Source organism: Salvelinus fontinalis, chromosome 40, assembly GCF_029448725.1.
Source record: "Salvelinus fontinalis isolate EN_2023a chromosome 40, ASM2944872v1, whole genome shotgun sequence".
NCBI lineage: Eukaryota > Metazoa > Chordata > Actinopteri > Salmoniformes > Salmonidae > Salvelinus > Salvelinus fontinalis.
In genome coordinates, this window is record NC_074704.1 from 10,651,791 (window position 1) to 10,673,471 (window position 21,681).

Below are 21,681 nucleotides of genomic sequence, written 5' to 3' on the forward strand. Positions count from 1 at the left end.
CTGCCTGCCTGCCTGCCTGTCTGTCTGTCTGTCTGTCTGTCTGTCTGTCTGTCTGTCTGTGCGTGCGTGCGTGCTTATTTACCATGTCTGTGTGTGTGGTTATGTAGCCTACTGAGTGTGTGTGTCATGACTGTCCAAGAGAATCCAAATAGGTCAGATCAGGTTTGCAATGAATAACTTCAATCAAACCCCCTTTCACCCGTGGAGGCCAGAAACGCGTGAAGCTGCAGATGTGCGTTTATAGTGGTTTGAACTTTGAAACTCAACACGAGGTGGAGACGATAAACTCACCTCCCGGACAATCACTTAGCTGTTCCTAAGTAAAGTTAAGTAGGACCATCCTGTTACTCAAGCCATCGTCTTACACTACTCAAACCATCGATACGGCTGGCTAGCCGATCTTCAAGAAGCATCTTCAAGAGTGAATGGAAGGAAAAACAACTCTGTAGTTCTGTTCAGGACGACAAGTCACCGGAGAACTACAAAGAAGGACAACAGTAGAAGACTTGTTGGAACCATTTTGGACAATCAGAGCCTTACAAGTGTGCCGCAAAAAGGCCCAATCCCCTTTCCAAGATTGCCCTGTTCACCGAGAGATCCCTGGCGAACCCAGGCGTTTCACATGAATACATTCATGGTTTCTTACTCAAAGCGGGCAGTGGTTTGTGTGCAAAGTATATGGTTACTGTAGGTGAGAGTAGTTTCTGAAGGTACCAATGTTAAGTGTCTCTGTCCCTCTCTCTCTCCATCTCTTCTTTAACAGACATCCATGTTGTTGTCATTCCGCTAGCGATCTGTTTTCAGTGTATTTGTGTATTTCAGTCTCCAGGCAAAAGCTGGTGCAGAGTGTGTATGTTTATCGTGTGGTACCATTTAGTTAGCTAGAAAATAAATCATTAAACCAATTTGTGTAATACTGAATTATAAGTAAGGTTCGGGTTTTTATAGATGCAAGGAGGTTAAGACTGTGCAAAATTATGATATGATATGAGGTTAAGATGAATAAGTTTACTGTTTATAGATGTGATAGGTAAAGACCTTTTTAGAGTTTAATTCGGGAGATGGTAACTCTTTAAAGAACCGCTCTCATGGTGCCCCAGACCCCAATGAGTTAATTGTTACATGAATCATTTAATTGAGTAACAATTAAACATAGTTAGCTAATTAGATAAATAACAGTCTTCAGAATAATGTTAAAGTCAAGTCACGACATATGTATGTGAAGCATCTCCATCAACACCAGGTGCCAGTGGTACTCTGATTCTCACCAAGGAAGGCGGAGGGGGAGACGGTGCCGTTGCTACGGGAGACCAGGACACTAATCCCCGTCTCGATGAAGGGCACGGAGAAGTCAATGACCTCGGACCTCTCCGCGTTGATGGTGAGCGACCCCACGGCCATGTGGGCCTTCTTCTGCTCCACCTGAGTCAATGAGAGAGACAGGGTCAATGGGAGGTCATTTTGGATCTGATACAAAACAGGACCAAGAGAAACAGCGAAGGAGCAGGAAACTGGGTTACTACTTTATACTACAACTGTAAACTACTGTATACCCATGAGAGGTCACCTTTTCCCTTCACATACACTGCCATTTTAGATCTGATACGAAACATGACTGCAAAAAATAATGAAGGAGAAGGAAACTGGGTTACTACACTGTATAGTGAATCACTACTACAGCTGGAAATATCTCTGTTCTTGCCATGAACCTTTCCCTCCCCTGCTCTCTCCCCTATATCCTAATCCCTCCCTCCCCTCACTCACTCCCGTCCCTCCCTCCTCTGAGTCTCTACAGGTATATTTAGCTGTTAATACCTGAGGCCTTGGGCAGTGTATAATAGTGGGCCACAACAGGCTGTGTTAACAGGGTAAACACATAGCAGAGTGAGCATGAATTCTTCCCTCCCCTCTGCTCTCTCCCTCTTCTCTCCCTCCTCCTCCTGATGTTTTTCATTTGTTTGTGGCCCATTTCTCTCTCTCATTTATCTTTGGCTCCCTCCTTCTCTCCTATCTAAATGAAATCATTAGCTGCGTACTTAGATGATGAGAACATGCATGCCTGTGCATTTGCATAAGCCGGGTGTGCCTACGTTGACACATCTCCCTGTCGTTTTACTACAGAATCCAGTCAAGGTTTTATAACGCCAGATGAATCCATTCCACAGCATCTCTGTCCCTGATATACAAATACAACAGTTATCAGTTGTCAGGCAAGGCTACACATGTCTTCTTCCCACCCGTGATCGTTTAACTTGGACATCGTTTCATAAAGGATGTAGTACAGTGCTGTATCTAACACGTGCTGTGTGATTTAATATGGGAATTAATGCCGGCGAGGTAGGGGCTTTCCCTGAGGCTCTTCCCGCTGCTAACTCTCCCTCTCTGAGTCTGATGAAGAGCCTCCTCTCCTTCTCTCCCAGACTTGAAATGAGCGGATCAAAGCCCCCCGCAGGCTAGGATATAGAGGCAGTCAAATCAGACCTGCTGGGTTCAAATTGTATTCATCGTCTGTCAAACTACTTTGTGCTGCGCTCAATTGAGCTTGTCTGGTGCGATAGAAGCAATAGAATAGTCCCACAGGTGCAAACCCCGCCCTCCTAGCACTTCAGGCAGGCTCAATCAATCAAACAGTCAAAGTATTTGAACACATTTCAAGTACTATTCGAACCCAGATCTGGAAGAGTAAGAACGCCAAAACAGAAAAAAAGAAGAAGAAAAGAACGGCCAAAGAGAGTCAGTGAGAAAGAACGGACAAACTCCCACCTCCCCGACCATTCCATTCCAGGTGCCGTTGATCTTCTTGCCGTGCTTTCCGTTGGTGACCAGGTAGAGGTCATAGGTGAACTTGACCTGCTTGGCGATCTTTTTCAGGATGTCGATGCAGAAACCTTTACAGCAGCGCTTGGTGTACTGGCCAGGTACCGTCTGGTTGCTGTGAGAGAGATTTTTTAAACATACTTTCCCTTTTGTACTTTTTCTACAACACTGCATATAGACATAATATGACATTTGAAATGTCTTCATTATTTTAGAACTTTTGTGAGTGTAATGTTTACTGTCATTTTTTTATTGTTTATTTCACTTTTGTTTATTATCTATTTCAGTTGCTTTGGAAATGTTAACATGTGTTTCCCATGCCAATAAAGACCCTTAAATTGACAATTGAAATAGAAGGAGGAAAAGACAGAAGGAGGAGGATAAGAGAGATAGGGAGGGAGAGGGAGAATGACAGAGAAAGAGAGATAAAGAGTGAGACACAGAGAGAGAAATAAAAGGATAAGAGCGAGAGGAAGAGCAAGAGAAAGAGAGGAAAGATAAGAAAGAGAAAGAGAGAGAAAAATGAGGATAATGGGGCACAGGTAGACATCAATGACCAGGAGGGTCAAAGGGCAAAAATAATTGGGGCCAATCAAAGAGCGGTAGAAGAGGGGGGGACAGGTACTGGATGCTGAGAAGAAAGGAGGGACAGGTACATGATGATCAGAAGAGAGGAGGGACAGGTACAGGATGATCAGAAGAGAGGGGGGACAGGTACAGGATGATCAGAAGAGAGGAGGACAGGTACAGGATGATCAGAAGAGAGGGGGGACAGGTACAGGATGATCAGAAGAGAGGGGGGACAGGTATATGATGATCAGAAGAGAGGAGGACAGGTACAGGATGATCAGAAGAGAGGAGGACAGGTACAGGATGATCAGAAGAGAGGAGGACAGGCACAGGATGATCAGAAGAGAGGGGGACAGGTATAGGATGATCAGAAGAGAGGAGGACAGGTACAGGATGATCAGAAGAGAGGGAGACAGGTACATGATGATCAGAAGAGAGGAGGACAGGTACAGGACGATCAGAATAGAGGAGGACAGGTACAGGATGATCAGAAGAGAGGAGGACTAGTACAGGATGATCAGAAGAGAGGAGGACAGGTACAGGATGATCAGAAGAGAGGGGGGACAGGTACATGATGATCAGAAGAGAGGAGGACAGGTACAGGATGATCAGAAGAGAGGAGGACAGGTACAGGATGATCAGAAGAGAGGGGGACAGGTACAGGATGATCAGAAGAGAGGGGAACAGGTAGAGGATGATCAGAAGAGAGGGGGGACAGGTACAGGATGATCAGAAGAGAGGAGGACAGGTACAGGATGATCAGAAGAGAGGGGGTACAGGTACAGGATGATCAGAAGAGAGGGGGGACAGGTATATGATGATCAGAAGAGAGGAGGACAGGTACAGGATGATCAGAAGAGAGGAGGACAGGTACAGGATGATCAGAAGAGAGGAGGACAGGTACAGGATGATCAGAAGAGAGGGGGACAGGTATAGGATGATCAGAAGAGAGGAGGACAGGTACAGGATGATCAGAAGAGAGGGAGACAGGTACATGATGATCAGAAGAGAGGAGGACAGGTACAGGACGATCAGAATAGAGGAGGACAGGTACAGGATGATCAGAAGAGAGGAGGACTAGTACAGGATGATCAGAAGAGAGGAGGACAGGTACAGGATGATCAGAAGAGAGGGGGGACAGGTACATGATGATCAGAAGAGAGGAGGACAGGTACAGGATGATCAGAAGAGAGGAGGACAGGTACAGGATGATCAGAAGAGAGGGGGACAGGTACAGGATGATCAGAAGAGAGGGGAACAGGTAGAGGATGATCAGAAGAGAGGACAGGTACAGGATGATCAGAAGAGAGGAGGACAGGTACAGGATGATCAGAAGAGAGGGGGACAGGTACAGGATGATCAGAAGAGAGGAGGACAGGTACAGGATGATCAGAAGAGAGGGAGACAGGTACATGATGACCAGAAGAGAGGAGGACAGGTACAGGACGATCAGAAGAGAGGGGAACAGGTAGAGGATGATCAGAAGAGAGGAGGACAGGTACAGGATGATCAGAAGAGAGGAGGACAGGTACAGGATGATCAGAAGAGAGGAAGACAGGTACATGATGATCAGAAGAGAGGATGACAGGTACAGGATGATCAGAATAAAGGGGGACAGGTACAGGATGATCAGAATAAAGGGGGACAGGTACAGGATGATCAGAATAAAGGGGGACAGGTACAGGATGATCAGAAGAGAGGAGGACAGGTACATGATGATCAGAAGAGAGGGAGACAGGTACATGATGATCAGAAGAGAGGATGACAGCTACAGGACGATCAGAAGAGAGGGGAACAGGTAGAGGATGATCAGAAGAGAGGACAGGTACAGGATGATCAGAAGAGAGGAGGACAGGTACAGGATAATCAGAAGAGAGGGGGACAGGTACAGGATGATCAGAAGAGAGGAGGACAGGTACATGATGATCAGAAGAGAGGATGACAGGTACAGGATGATCAGAATAAAGGGGGACAGGTACAGGATGATCAGAAGAGAGGGGGACAGGTACAGGATGATCAGAAGAGAGGAGGACAGGTACAGGATGATCAGAAGAGAGGAGGACAGGTACAGGATGATCAGAAGAGAGGAGGACAGGTACAGGATAATCAGAAGAGAGGGGGATAGGTACAGGATGATCAGAAGAGAGGGGGACAGGTACAGGATGATCAGAAGAGAGGAGGACAGGTACATGATGATCAGAAGAGAGGAGGACTAGTACAGGATGATCAGAAGAGAGGAGGACAGGTACAGGATGATCAGAAGAGAGGAGGACAGGTACAGGATGATCAGAAGAGAGGAGGACAGGTACAGGATGATCAGAAGAGAGGGGGACAGGTATACGATGATCAGAAGAGAGGAGGACAGGTACAGGATGATCAGAAGAGAGGGAGACAGGTACATGATGATCAGAAGAGAGGAGGACAGGTACAGGACGATCAGAATAGAGGAGGACAGGTACAGGATGATCAGAAGAGAGGAGGACAGGTACAGGATGATCAGAAGAGAGGGGGACAGGTACAGGATGATCAGAAGAGAGGGGAACAGGTAGAGGATGATCAGAAGAGAGGACAGGTACAGGATGATCAGAAGAGAGGAGGACAGGTACAGGATGATCAGAAGAGAGGGGGACAGGTACAGGATGATCAGAAGAGAGGAGGACAGGTACAGGATGATCAGAAGAGAGGGAGACAGGTACATGATGATCAGAAGAGAGGAGGACAGGTACAGGACGATCAGAAGAGAGGGGAACAGGTAGAGGATGATCAGAAGAGAGGAGGACAGGTACAGGATGATCAGAAGAGAGGAGGACAGGTACAGGATGATCAGAAGAGAGGAAGACAGGTACATGATGATCAGAAGAGAGGATGACAGGTACAGGATGATCAGAATAAAGGGGGACAGGTACAGGACGATCAGAATAAAGGGGGACAGGTACAGGATGATCAGAAGAGAGGAGGACAGGTACATGATGATCAGAAGAGAGGGAGACAGGTACATGATGATCAGAAGAGAGGATGACAGCTACAGGACGATCAGAAGAGAGGGGAACAGGTAGAGGATGATCAGATGAGGGGACAGGTACAGGATGATCAGAAGAGAGGAGGACAGGTACAGGATGATCAGAAGAGAGGAGGACAGGTACAGGATAATCAGAAGAGAGGGGGACAGGTACAGGATGATCAGAAGAGAGGAGGACAGGTACATGATGATCAGAAGAGAGGATGACAGGTACAGGATGATCAGAATAAAGGGGGACAGGTACAGGATGATCAGAAGAGAGGGGGACAGGTACAGGATGATCAGAAGAGAGGAGGACAGGTACAGGATGATCAGAAGAGAGGAGGACAGGTACGGGATGATCAGAAGAGAGGAGGACAGGTACAGGATAATCAGAAGAGAGGGGGATAGGTACAGGATGATCAGAAGAGAGGGGGACAGGTACAGGATGATCAGAAGAGAGGAGGACAGGTACATGATGATCAGAAGAGAGGAGGACTAGTACAGGATGATCAGAAGAGAGGAGGACAGGTACAGGATGATCAGAAGAGAGGAGGACAGGTACAGGATGATCAGAAGAGAGGAGGACAGGTACAGGATGATCAGAAGAGAGGGGGACAGGTATAGGATGATCAGAAGAGAGGAGGACAGGTACAGGATGATCAGAAGAGAGGGAGACAGGTACATGATGATCAGAAGAGAGGAGGACAGGTACAGGACGATCAGAATAGAGGAGGACAGGTACAGGATGATCAGAAGAGAGGAGGACTAGTACAGGATGATCAGAAGAGAGGAGGACAGGTACAGGATGATCAGAAGAGAGGGGGGACAGGTACATGATGATCAGAAGAGAGGAGGACAGGTACAGGATGATCAGAAGAGAGGAGGACAGGTACAGGATGATCAGAAGAGAGGGGGACAGGTACAGGATGATCAGAAGAGAGGGGAACAGGTAGAGGATGATCAGAAGAGAGGACAGGTACAGGATGATCAGAAGAGAGGAGGACAGGTACAGGATGATCAGAAAAGAGGGGGACAGGTACAGGATGATCAGAAGAGAGGAGGACAGGTACAGGATGATCAGAAGAGAGGGAGACAGGTACATGATGATCAGAAGAGAGGAGGACAGGTACAGGACGATCAGAAGAGAGGGGAACAGGTAGAGGATGATCAGAAGAGAGGAGGACAGGTACAGGATGATCAGAAGAGAGGAGGACAGGTACAGGATGATCAGAAGAGAGGAAGACAGGTACATGATGATCAGAAGAGAGGATGACAGGTACAGGATGATCAGAATAAAGGGGGACAGGTACAGGATGATCAGAAGAGAGGGGGACAGGTACAGGATGATCAGAAGAGAGGAGGACAGGTACATGATGATCAGAAGAGAGGGAGACAGGTACATGATGATCAGAAGAGAGGATGACAGCTACAGAACGATCAGAAGAGAGGGGAACAGGTAGAGGATGATCAGAAGAGAGGACAGGTACAGGATGATCAGAAGAGAGGAGGACAGGTACAGGATGATCAGAAGAGAGGAGGACAGGTACAGGATAATCAGAAGAGAGGGGGACAGGTACAGGATGATCAGAAGAGAGGAGGACAGGTACATGATGATCAGAAGAGAGGATGACAGGTACAAGATGATCAGAATAAAGGGGGACAGGTACAGGATGATCAGAAGAGAGGGGGACAGGTACAGGATGATCAGAAGAGAGGAGGACAGGTACAGGATGATCAGAAGAGAGGAGGACAGGTAAAGGATGATCAGAAGAGAGGAGGACAGGTACAGGATAATCAGAAGAGAGGGGGACAGGTACAGGATGATCAGAAGAGAGGGGGACAGGTACAGGATGATCAGAAGAGAGGAGGACAGGTACATGATGATCAGAAGAGAGGGAGACAGGTACATGATGATCAGAAGAGAGGATGACAGCTACAGGACGATCAGAAGAGAGGGGAACAGGTAGAGGATGATCAGAAGAGAGGACAGGTACAGGATGATCAGAAGAGAGGAGGACAGGTACAGGATGATCAGAAGAGAGGAGGACAGGTACAGGATAATCAGAAGAGAGGGGGACAGGTACAGGATGATCAGAAGAGAGGAGGACAGGTACATGATGATCAGAAGAGAGGATGACAGGTACAGGATGATCAGAATAAAGGGGGACAGGTACAGGATGATCAGAAGAGAGGAGGACAGGTACAGGATGATCAGAAGAGAGGAGGACAGGTACAGGATGATCAGAAGAGAGGAAGACAGGTACATGATGATCAGAAGAGAGGATGACAGGTACAGGATGATCAGAATAAAGGGGGACAGGTACAGGATGATCAGAAGAGAGGGGGACAGGTACAGGATGATCAAAAGAGAGGAGGACAGGTACATGATGATCAGAAGAGAGGAGGACAGGTACAGGACGATCAGAAGAGAGGGGACCAGGTAGAGGATGATCAGAAGAGAGGAGGACAGGTACAGGATGATCAGAAGAGAGGAGGACAGGTACAGGATGATCAGAAGAGAGGAGGACAGGTACAGGATGATCAGAAGAGAGGGGGACAGGTACAGGATGATCAGAAGAGAGGAGGACAGGTACATGATGATCAGAAGAGAGGGAGACAGGTACATGATGATCAGAAGAGAGGATGACAGCTACAGGACGATCAGAAGAGAGGGGAACAGGTAGAGGATGATCAGAAGAGAGGACAGGTACAGGATGATCAGAAGAGAGGAGGACAGGTACAGGATGATCAGAAGAGAGGAGGACAGGTACAGGATAATCAGAAGAGAGGGGGACAGGTACAGGATGATCAGAAGAGAGGAGGACAGGTACATGATGATCAGAAGAGAGGATGACAGGTACAGGATGATCAGAATAAAGGGGGACAGGTACAGGATGATCAGAAGAGAGGAGGACAGGTACAGGATGATCAGAAGAGAGGAGGACAGGTACAGGATGATCAGAAGAGAGGAAGACAGGTACATGATGATCAGAAGAGAGGATGACAGGTACAGGATGATCAGAATAAAGGGGGACAGGTACAGGATGATCAGAAGAGAGGGGGACAGGTACAGGATGATCAGAAGAGAGGAGGACAGGTACATGATGATCAGAAGAGAGGGAGACAGGTACATGATGATCAGAAGAGAGGATGACAGCTACAGGACGATCAGAAGAGAGGGGAACAGGTAGAGGATGATCAGAAGAGAGGGGGGACAGGTACAGGATGATCAGAAGAGAGGAGGACAGGTACAGGATGATCAGAAGAGAGGGGGTACAGGTACAGGATGATCAGAAGAGAGGGGGGACAGGTATATGATGATCAGAAGAGAGGAGGACAGGTACAGGATGATCAGAAGAGAGGAGGACAGGTACAGGATGATCAGAAGAGAGGAGGACAGGTACAGGATGATCAGAAGAGAGGGGGACAGGTATAGGATGATCAGAAGAGAGGAGGACAGGTACAGGATGATCAGAAGAGAGGGAGACAGGTACATGATGATCAGAAGAGAGGAGGACAGGTACAGGACGATCAGAATAGAGGAGGACAGGTACAGGATGATCAGAAGAGAGGAGGACTAGTACAGGATGATCAGAAGAGAGGAGGACAGGTACAGGATGATCAGAAGAGAGGGGGGACAGGTACATGATGATCAGAAGAGAGGAGGACAGGTACAGGATGATCAGAAGAGAGGAGGACAGGTACAGGATGATCAGAAGAGAGGGGGACAGGTACAGGATGATCAGAAGAGAGGGGAACAGGTAGAGGATGATCAGAAGAGAGGACAGGTACAGGATGATCAGAAGAGAGGAGGACAGGTACAGGATGATCAGAAGAGAGGGGGACAGGTACAGGATGATCAGAAGAGAGGAGGACAGGTACAGGATGATCAGAAGAGAGGGAGACAGGTACATGATGATCAGAAGAGAGGAGGACAGGTACAGGACGATCAGAAGAGAGGGGAACAGGTAGAGGATGATCAGAAGAGAGGAGGACAGGTACAGGATGATCAGAAGAGAGGAGGACAGGTACAGGATGATCAGAAGAGAGGAAGACAGGTACATGATGATCAGAAGAGAGGATGACAGGTACAGGATGATCAGAATAAAGGGGGACAGGTACAGGATGATCAGAAGAGAGGGGGACAGGTACAGGATGATCAGAAGAGAGGAGGACAGGTACATGATGATCAGAAGAGAGGGAGACAGGTACATGATGATCAGAAGAGAGGATGACAGCTACAGGACGATCAGAAGAGAGGGGAACAGGTAGAGGATGATCAGAAGAGAGGACAGGTACAGGATGATCAGAAGAGAGGAGGACAGGTACAGGATGATCAGAAGAGAGGAGGACAGGTACAGGATAATCAGAAGAGAGGGGGACAGGTACAGGATGATCAGAAGAGAGGAGGACAGGTACATGATGATCAGAAGAGAGGATGACAGGTACAGGATGATCAGAATAAAGGGGGACAGGTACAGGATGATCAGAAGAGAGGGGGACAGGTACAGGATGATCAGAAGAGAGGAGGACAGGTACAGGATGATCAGAAGAGAGGAGGACAGGTACAGGATGATCAGAAGAGAGGAGGACAGGTACAGGATAATCAGAAGAGAGGGGGACAGGTACAGGATGATCAGAAGAGAGGGGGACAGGTACAGGATGATCAGAAGAGAGGAGGACAGGTACATGATGATCAGAAGAGAGGAGGACTAGTACAGGATGATCAGAAGAGAGGAGGACAGGTACAGGATGATCAGAAGAGAGGAGGACAGGTACAGGATGATCAGAAGAGAGGAGGACAGGTACAGGATGATCAGAAGAGAGGGGGACAGGTATAGGATGATCAGAAGAGAGGAGGACAGGTACAGGATGATCAGAAGAGAGGGAGACAGGTACATGATGATCAGAAGAGAGGAGGACAGGTACAGGACGATCAGAATAGAGGAGGACAGGTACAGGATGATCAGAAGAGAGGAGGACTAGTACAGGATGATCAGAAGAGAGGAGGACAGGTACAGGATGATCAGAAGAGAGGGGGGACAGGTACATGATGATCAAAAGAGAGGAGGACAGGTACAGGATGATCAGAAGAGAGGAGGACAGGTACAGGATGATCAGAAGAGAGGGGGACAGGTACAGGATGATCAGAAGAGAGGGGAACAGGTAGAGGATGATCAGAAGAGAGGACAGGTACAGGATGATCAGAAGAGAGGAGGACAGGTACAGGATGATCAGAAGAGAGGGGGACAGGTACAGGATGATCAGAAGAGAGGAGGACAGGTACAGGATGATCAGAAGAGAGGGAGACAGGTACATGATGATCAGAAGAGAGGAGGACAGGTACAGGACGATCAGAAGAGAGGGGAACAGGTAGAGGATGATCAGAAGAGAGGAGGACAGGTACAGGATGATCAGAAGAGAGGAGGACAGGTACAGGATGATCAGAAGAGAGGAAGACAGGTACATGATGATCAGAAGAGAGGATGACAGGTACAGGATGATCAGAATAAAGGGGGACAGGTACAGGATGATCAGAAGAGAGGGGGACAGGTACAGGATGATCAGAAGAGAGGAGGACAGGTACATGATGATCAGAAGAGAGGGAGACAGGTACATGATGATCAGAAGAGAGGATGACAGCTACAGGACGATCAGAAGAGAGGGGAACAGGTAGAGGATGATCAGAAGAGAGGAGGACAGGTACAGGATGATCAGAAGAGAGGAGGACAGGTACAGAATGATCAGAAGAGAGGAGGACAGGTACAGGATAATCAGAAGAGAGGGGGACAGGTACAGGATGATCAGAAGAGAGGAGGACAGGTACATGATGATCAGAAGAGAGGATGACAGGTACAGGATGATCAGAATAAAGGGGGACAGGTACAGGATGATCAGAAGAGAGGGGGACAGGTACAGGATGATCAGAAGAGAGGAGGACAGGTACAGGATGATCAGAAGAGAGGAGGACAGGTAAAGGATGATCAGAAGAGAGGAGGACAGGTACAGGATAATCAGAAGAGAGGGGGACAGGTACAGGATGATCAGAAGAGAGGGGGACAGGTACAGGATGATCAGAAGAGAGGAGGACAGGTACATGATGATCAGAAGAGAGGGAGACAGGTACATGATGATCAGAAGAGAGGATGACAGCTACAGGACGATCAGAAGAGAGGGGAACAGGTAGAGGATGATCAGAAGAGAGGACAGGTACAGGATGATCAGAAGAGAGGAGGACAGGTACAGGATGATCAGAAGAGAGGAGGACAGGTACAGGATAATCAGAAGAGAGGGGGACAGGTACAGGATGATCAGAAGAGAGGAGGACAGGTACATGATGATCAGAAGAGAGGATGACAGGTACAGGATGATCAGAATAAAGGGGGACAGGTACAGGATGATCAGAAGAGAGGAGGACAGGTACAGGATGATCAGAAGAGAGGAGGACAGGTACAGGATGATCAGAAGAGAGGAAGACAGGTACATGATGATCAGAAGAGAGGATGACAGGTACAGGATGATCAGAATAAAGGGGGACAGGTACAGGATGATCAGAAGAGAGGGGGACAGGTACAGGATGATCAGAAGAGAGGAGGACAGGTACATGATGATCAGAAGAGAGGGAGACAGGTACATGATGATCAGAAGAGAGGATGACAGCTACAGGACGATCAGAAGAGAGGGGAACAGGTAGAGGATGATCAGAAGAGAGGACAGGTACAGGATGATCAGAAGAGAGGAGGACAGGTACAGGATGATCAGAAGAGAGGAGGACAGGTACAGGATAATCAGAAGAGAGGGGGACAGGTACAGGATGATCAGAAGAGAGGAGGACAGGTACATGATGATCAGAAGAGAGGAGGACAGGTACAGGATGATCAGAATAAAGGGGGACAGGTACAGGATGATCAGAAGAGAGGGGGACAGGTACAGGATGATCAGAAGAGAGGAGGACAGGTACAGGATGATCAGAAGAGAGGAGGACAGGTACAGGATGATCAGAAGAGAGGAGGACAGGTACAGGATAATCAGAAGAGAGGGGGACAGGTACAGGATGATCAGAAGAGAGGGGGACAGGTACAGGATGATCAGAAGAGAGGGAGACAGGTACATGATGATCAGAAGAGAGGATGACAGCTACAGGACGATCAGAAGAGAGGGGAACAGGTAGAGGATGATCAGAAGAGAGGACAGGTACAGGATGATCAGAAGAGAGGAGGACAGGTACAGGATGATCAGAAGAGAGGAGGACAGGTACAGGATAATCAGAAGAGAGGGGGACAGGTACAGGATGATCAGAAGAGAGGAGGACAGGTACATGATGATCAGAAGAGAGGATGACAGGTACAGGATGATCAGAATAAAGGGGGACAGGTACAGGATGATCAGAAGAGAGGAGGACAGGTACAGGATGATCAGAAGAGAGGGGGGACAGGTACAGGATGATCAGAAGAGAGGGGGGACAGGTACATGATGATCAGAAGAGAGGAGGACAGGTACAGGATGATCAGAAGAGAGGGAGACAGGTACATGATGATCAGAAGAGAGGAGGACAGGTACAGGATGATCAGAAGAGAGGGGAACAGGTAGAGGATGATCAGAAGAGAGGACAGGTACATGATGATCAGAAGAGAGGAGGACAGGTACAGGATGATCAGAATAAAGGGGGACAGGTACAGGATGATCAGAAGAGAGGGGGACAGGTACAGGATGATCAGAAGAGAGGAGGACAGGTACATGATGATCAGAAGAGAGGATGACAGGTACAGGATGATCAGAATAAAGGGGGACAGGTGCAGGATGATCAGAAGAGAGGGGGACAGGTACAGGATTATCAGAAGAGAGGAGGACAGGTACATGATGATCAGAAGAGAGGAGGACAGGTACAGGATGATCAGAAGAGAGGAGGACAGGTACAGGACGATCAGAAGAGAGGGGAACAGGTAGAGGATGATCAGAAGAGAGGACAGGTACAGCATGTTCAGAAGAGAGGGGGACAGGTACAGGATGATCAGAAGAGAGGACAGGTACAGCATGTTCAGAAGAGAGGAGGACAGGTACAGCATGTTCAGAAGAGAGGAGGACAGTTACAGGATGATCAGAAGAGAGGAGGACAGGTACAGGATGATCAGAAGAGAGGAGGACAGGTACAGGATGATCAGAAGAGAGGAGGACAGGTACAGGATGATCAGAAGTGAGGGGGGACAGGTACATGATGATCAGAAGAGAGGGGGGACAGGTACAGGATGATCAGAAGAGAGGATGACAGGTACAGGATGATCAGAATAAAGGGGGACAGGTACAGGATGATCAGAAGAGAGGAGGACAGGTACAGGATGATCAGAAGAGAGGAGGACAGGTACAGGATGATCAGAAGAGAGGAGGACAGGTACAGGACGATCAGAAGAGAGGGGAACAGATAGAGGATGATCAGAAGAGAGGACAGGTACAGGATGATCAGAAGAGAGGGGGACACGTACAGGATGATCAGAAGAGAGGAGGACAGGTACAGCATGTTCAGAAGAGACGAGGACAGGTACAGGATGTTCAGAAGAGAGGGGGAGAAACAATAAATAAACAGTGATGGTGAGGTTGACAGGAGAGGTGAGAAGAGGATGAAATGTCAATAATAAAAGGAGGAAAGGGCAAGGAATGAGAGGCAGGCGCTCCAGGGAATTTAGATAGGCCAGCAGAGAGAGAGAAATGGAGTGAGAGAAAAGGAGAGGGAGAAAAGGAGTGAGAGAAAAAGGAGGGCAATGAGGGGAATCCATTATGGGAGGGCAAGGTGAAGTGGAGAAACTGAAGAAGGGTAAGTGTAGTGAAGCGTGAACAAAATGTGGACAAGAAAAGTAAAATAGTCCAGATATAGGAAGAGGGAGGGAAGGGATGGGGGTTATCAGAAGACAAATAGATTGAGAGAGGATGAAAGGATGAAATGGAGAGATAGATGAAATGACCAAAACACATTAGAGGGAAAGAAGTACAGCACGATAGAAAAGTATGGGCATGGAAAAGGGAGGGGGACAGAGAGATATGGACAGCGGAGAAAAATAAATACAAGACAGACAGGACATACAGTACAAAGCCTCCAGCATGTTATATATAGAGTCAACATAACAAAGGTTAATGTACCCTTAATTCATTCATTAAGGTATACCCTTAATATAATTTCAGCTATCTGAATTATGTGAATAAAAACAATACATTACAGAAGCCGATTAAGTTGAGTCACAGGTATTATGATGCTTAAGGGCTTATTAACCTAATGTAGCAGGCGTAAAATAAACACCTGAGCGGGGCGATGGAGACCGGAAGCATCCGGTTCAGGCTTGACCTCTTTTCTGCTTTCCCCCTAAAACCGGATGCTTCCGTTTTATAGATGCCATGAAGGTCCTAGACATTTTCTGCCCTAAAAGTAGAATTTGAGCTCTGTTTTTAATCCAGATATTGGTCTGTTTTTAATCCAGATATTGGTCTGTTTTTAATCCAGATATTGGTCTGTTTTTAATCCAGATATTGGTCTGTTTTTAATCCAGATATTGGTCTGTTTTTAATCCAGATATTGGTCTGTTTTTAATCCAGATATTGGTCTGTTTTTAATCCAGATATTGGTCTGTTTTTAATCCAGATATTGGTCTGTTTTTAATCCAGATATTGCTCTGTTTTTAATCCAGATATTGCTCTGTTTTTAATCCAGATATTGCTCTGTTTTTAAAAGAGATATTGCTCTGTTTTTAATATAGATATTGTCTATGGTTCTCATAGGATTCTGAGCTACAGGTATGACACCCTAAACATTGACGTCTATATTCAACAGTGATCACAGGAGGCTGCTGAGGGGAGGACAGCTCATAATAATGTCTGGAATGGAGTGAATGGAATGGAAACCATGTGTTTGATGTGTTTGAAACCATTCCCTTGATTCCGTTCCAGCCATGACTATGAGCCCGTTCTCTCCAATTAAGGTGCCACCAGCCACCTGTGAGAGTGATATAGGTCTATAGTTTTCACAGTACTTTGAGTTGTTTCATGGAGGAGGTAATGGTATAAACGGCTGTAGTTGAATTTGGCATCAGTACTCAAGATATGATCAATAGGAGAGAGGGAATACAGTATAGGGTTGTGTATTTGGGTGAGGTGGATCAAAGTTGTCTTACAGTATTTTAAGCTGTTTCCTGCACGGCACGGTGTTCCTCATGCAGGTGCCACTGAGGGGGTCCACGTCCTCCACGATGACAAAGGGAGCCTCCTCCAGCGTCACTATGGATAGGTGGTCGTCCTCCCGGGCCTCCCCATCGGAGAACAGCTCGAACCTGGGCCACACGTGGTACTTCATGGACAGGGAGCTGTTCTCCCACTTACCCACCTGGGGATGGGAGGAGGGAAGAGAGAGAGGAGGGAAGAGAGAGAGGAGGGAAGAGAGAGAGGATGGACAAGTGATTGGGTGGTGTGCATAATCATAAATAATCAGCGACAGATAAAACTTAGACAAATAAAGAGAGAGAAAGAGAGAGAGAGAAAGAGAAAAGAGAAAGAGAATGAAAGAGAGAGGAAGAAAAAGAGAGTGAGAGAAATCAAAGAAAGAAACCAGAGAAATGGAGAGAATGAGAGAGAGACATAGAAAGAGAAGGAGAGGAAGAAGAGAGATACTCACCTTGTCCCAGCGTCTCTGCTTGTCTAGCAGGGTGATGACCAGTTTGGGATGCATCTGGTATCCATCCTCACTGAACGACAGGTTACGTCCCTCAAACGTCACATTCATCAGATACCTGCGGGGAAACAACGTTACTATCGTTATTACACCATTACAACACGGGTTTAAGAATGTCTTAAATTCAAACAACAACAATGACTTGACTGATACCTGTGGGCAAAACACCTCACAATGTTGTTACTGCTATAAGAGTAACTGGATGTAAAGTGTTACCCACTAAACACTCTAAAATACTGTATGACACATGGTGGTTTCACACTACAGTAACATTAATAGATTTGACTAAAACCAGAAGGTACTCTTATACAGGGCGACTTACAATAACACGGGTGTCCCACAAAAAGATTGCCTTTTGCGTCCCTTTGACATTTTAAGCAGAAATTGTGCGTCAATATTGAATTTATAAAAGGCTGTTATGTGAAATGAAGTGCCCTTTTAATATAGACCACATGGAGAAATCAATAAATGAAAGATTGATCATTTTGACATGTCCCTCCGCGCACCGCCTGTGACGTTTTAACACCCTATGTCATTGTAAAGCCCTAGTTACTTTGTTGCTTTGACAAAGTCATTTCTTAACATTAGTATTTATTTCACGTGATTCGTGATTCATTTACGTCCCTTTTTACGCATGTTGAAACTATTGCTTTGTGAAAACGAAATTATAAAGAAACATGAATCATCTAATAGTCAAATCGTATAATGAAAGCAGGTGAGCTGGTTCTACCCTTTTTTGGCCATTTTCTGGTGTTTTGTGTTGGAAAACTGATCGGGTTGAGCGTTAACCTGTTACCCACAGATAAACAGACTAGAAATGTTTTAACACTTTCCATTATTTTGTGAAGCTTACATTTAGTAAGCATCCCTGATGCACATAACAAGCTTCCATTCCCCCTGTCACAAGGGGATTTATGGCTGATTTCGAATGAAATCGTCAACCCTGTTACAGTCAACCCTGTTACGGTCATTTTTTTATTTGAACATGTGCTCTTTATTAAAAGTATGTGAAATCAAACGTTTTTTGGGACTAAGTTAAACTTCTCAAAAGGCAACAGTGGAATGACTCAACCGCATATTTTCGGTTCTAAATCAACTGCAAACCCTAATGGACACAGTGGAAATGATAACATGGTTGCAGAAACACACACAAATGCAAAGAAGTCATGAAGGCATTGAATTTGAGAACCTGAGTTATTGTATGTTAATGTTCTTAACTTCTTTGGGCTGCAAGCCCGAAGTCGGGCACAATATGACAACAGACAGTCCAATTCCAGGGCGCGAAATTCAAAATATCTTTTTTAGAAATATTTAACTTTCACACATTAACAAGTCCAATACAGCAAATGAAAGATAAACATCTTGTGAATCCAGCCAACATGTCCGATTTTTAAAATGTTTTACAGCGAAAACACCACGTATATTTATGTTAGCTCACCACCAAATACAAAAAAGCGCAGACATTTTTCACAGCACAGGTGGCTTGCACAAAACCAACCAAACTAACCAAGAACTAACCAAACTAACCAAGAAACAACTTCATCAGATGACAGTCTTATAACACGTTATACAATAAATCTATGTTTTGTTCGAAAAATGTGCATATTTGAGGTATAAATCATAGTTTTACATTGCAGCTACAATCGGAAATAGCACCGAAGCAGCTAGAACAATTACAGAGACCAAATTGAAATACCTAAATACTCATTATAAAGCATTTATGAAAAATACATGGTGTACAGCAAATGAAAGACAAACATCTTGTGAATCCAGCCAATATTTCCGATTCTTTAAGTTTTTTACAGCGAAAACACAATATAGCATTATATTAGCTTACTACAATAGCCAACCACACAACAGCATTGATTCAAGGCACCAGTAGCGATAGCGACAAAACCAGCAAAATATATTAATTATTTCACTAACCTTCATAAACCTCATCAGATGACAGTCCTATAACATCATATTACACAATACATATATGGTTTGTTCAAAAATGTGCATATTTAGAGCTGAAATCCGTGGTTATACATTGTGAAAACGTAGCAAATATTTTCCAGAATCTCCGGATATATTTCTGACACTCACCTATTCTGACCAAATAACTAATCATAAATGTTAGAAAAAATTACTTGTTGTACAGCAAATGATAGATACACTAGTTCTTAATGCAATCGCCGTGTTAGAATTCTAAAAATAACTTTAGTACGACATGCAGCTTACGTTATAGCGAGACAGCGCCAAAAAATCAAGGCGGAAAACACAACAACACATTTTCGACAGAAATAGGAAATAACATCATAAATGGGTCCTACTTTTGTTGAGCTTCCATCAGAATCTTGCACAAGTGGTCCTTTGTCCAGAACAATCGTTGTTTGGATTTAGAATGTCCTTTTTCCCTCTCGAATTAGCAAGCAAAACTTGCCAAGTGGCGCGAAGCTGTCCATTGTCAACAAACGCAGAGAACGGAACACGCCAAAACTCCCGAAAAAATTTCAATAATCTGATTAAACTATATTGAAAAAACATACTTTACGATGATATTGTCACATTTATCAAATAAAATCAAAGCCGGAGATATTAGCCGTCTATAACAAAAGCTTTTCAGAAGCCAATGCGGAAGTCCTTTCCGCGTCTTCCTGAACAAAGGAAATTGGGGTCCTGTCATTCCAAGCTCTCTCTTTTGACCATAGAAATAGCTATACACTCCATTTCACCTCTCACAGCCTACTGACATCTAGTGGAAGGCGTATGAAGTGCATGTATACTAATAGATTTCAAGCAAATGATTAGGGAGGCCCTGGAACAGAGCCTCAATTTCAAATTTTTCACTTTCTGACAGGAAGTTTGCTGCAAAATGAGTTCTGTTTTACTCACAGATATAATTCAAACGGTTTTAGAAACTTGAGAGTGTTTTCTATCCAATAGTAATAATAATATGCATATTGTACGAGCAAGAATTGAGTATGAGGCCGTTTGAAATGGGCACCTTTTATCCAAGCTACTCAATACTGCCCCTGCAGCCATAGGTTGCTTGGTCAGTAGTTTGACCTGTATTTAATTTAGTTAAGAACAAGTTAAGCTACCGTAGCACAGATGATCCACTTTGAGAGTCTGTAACACACACTTCTGACAGGGAGAGAGAAGAGAGAGAGATAAAGGGAGAGAGAGGGAAAGAGAGAGAGAGAGAGAAAGAAGAGAGAGTAGAAAGAGTAGAGAGAAAGAGGGAGAGAGAGAGTAGAGTTGAGTAGAGCGAGAGAGTAGAGAGAAAGAGGGAGAGAGAATAGAGAGAGAGAAAGAGAGAGGAGAGAGAGTAGAGAAGAGAGTGGTGAAAGATTGAGGAGAGAGAGAATAGAGCGAGAGAGAAAGAGGGAGAGAGAGAATAGAGAGAGAGAAGAGAGAGAGAGAAAGAGGGAGAAAGAGAATAGAGAGAGAGAGAATAGAGAGAGAGTGCGAGTAGAGAGAGAAAGAGGAGAGTAGGGAGTAGTAAGAGAGGAGAGAGAGAATAAAGACAGTAGAGAGAAAGAGGGAGAGAGAGAGTAGAGAGTAAGAGGGAGAGCGAGAGTAGAGAGAGAGAGTAAGAGGGAGAGCGAGAGTAGAGAGAGAGAGCGTCATAATGTATAAAGTGCTTGTGTGAATAAGTATCAGCATGTACTGTGTGTGTCGACAAGTGCGTGTCACTGCCAGATAAACTCAAATCATTCTCCCCCACCCGTGACCTGCACCCTCGCTTTCTCTCTCTCTCTCTCTCTGCTCGCTCTCCTTTCTGGTGTGTTCGTTGCCGCGGCTGCGGCCGCCGTCTCCATGGCAACTCTCTGCCTGCCTCCGAAACAATTCTAGTCCAGGAAATACATAAATACTGGTCTATAAATGAGACAGAGAGAGAGGGAGGGCAGCAACGTGTGGAGTTAAATGTGTGCTTGATGAGATTCCTGAGACAGTTAACTGGCAGTAACAGAGAGAGAGAGAGGGCACCAGGTCATTTCAACAATGAGGGGAAAGAACAATGGACAGATGACGATGAAGATGACAAAGCGAGATCTGTCTGTCCTACTACACCTTGTCACTACGCAGTATGTATTTGACTAAATCTAACACACCTTCAAAGAGCTGTACGCATCCAATACAGTGTCCCTGAAATGTCTGCCACGTAAAGTGTAGTACTGTACTACTGTAAAGCGCATGTAACATGGAATATTAGCAGTAGGTGCCTAACATTAGAATTTGAATTATGAAACCAAAAAATGCAACACCACACAAAGGAATTTGTTGCCACCCATGTTAATCAAGCTGACCATGTTCAAGTGGAGGTGTGCGTGGAGTGTGGCGCTGGACTGAACTGTGCTGACTGTGACGTGTGTCAGTCACCATGGGTGACATGTATGATTGTTAACAAAAACCCCGACAGAGAAAGACTCCCCGTCATATGTAATGTGTTGCCATGGCGCCCAACAACCACAGCGATTTTCAAGCAATCTGCTGCGTTGCCATGAGAACAGTCATCTCACCCGAGAGAGTGGGGGATGACAGAGAAAGAGAGATAAGAGAGAGAGACAGAAAGAGAGAAGGAAAGAGTGAGATA

General features: G+C 45.8%; 1 protein-coding gene across 6 annotated transcripts in view; it reads right to left on the reverse strand.

The window, feature by feature from the left end:
- grin2bb (glutamate receptor, ionotropic, N-methyl D-aspartate 2B, genome duplicate b) overlaps positions 1-21,681 on the reverse strand; it is a 139,391-nt gene that overhangs the window by 23,817 nt on the left and 93,893 nt on the right. For all 6 annotated transcript variants that reach the window (XM_055906647.1, XM_055906646.1, XM_055906645.1 and 3 more), the window contains 4 exons: positions 17,043-17,157; positions 16,546-16,754; positions 2,764-2,932; positions 1,269-1,422 (listed from right to left, as the gene is read on the reverse strand). In XM_055906647.1, coding sequence (XP_055762622.1) covers positions 1,269-1,422; positions 2,764-2,932; positions 16,546-16,754; positions 17,043-17,157 — 647 coding nt within the window. The remainder of the gene's footprint in view (positions 1-1,268; positions 1,423-2,763; positions 2,933-16,545; positions 16,755-17,042; positions 17,158-21,681) is intronic.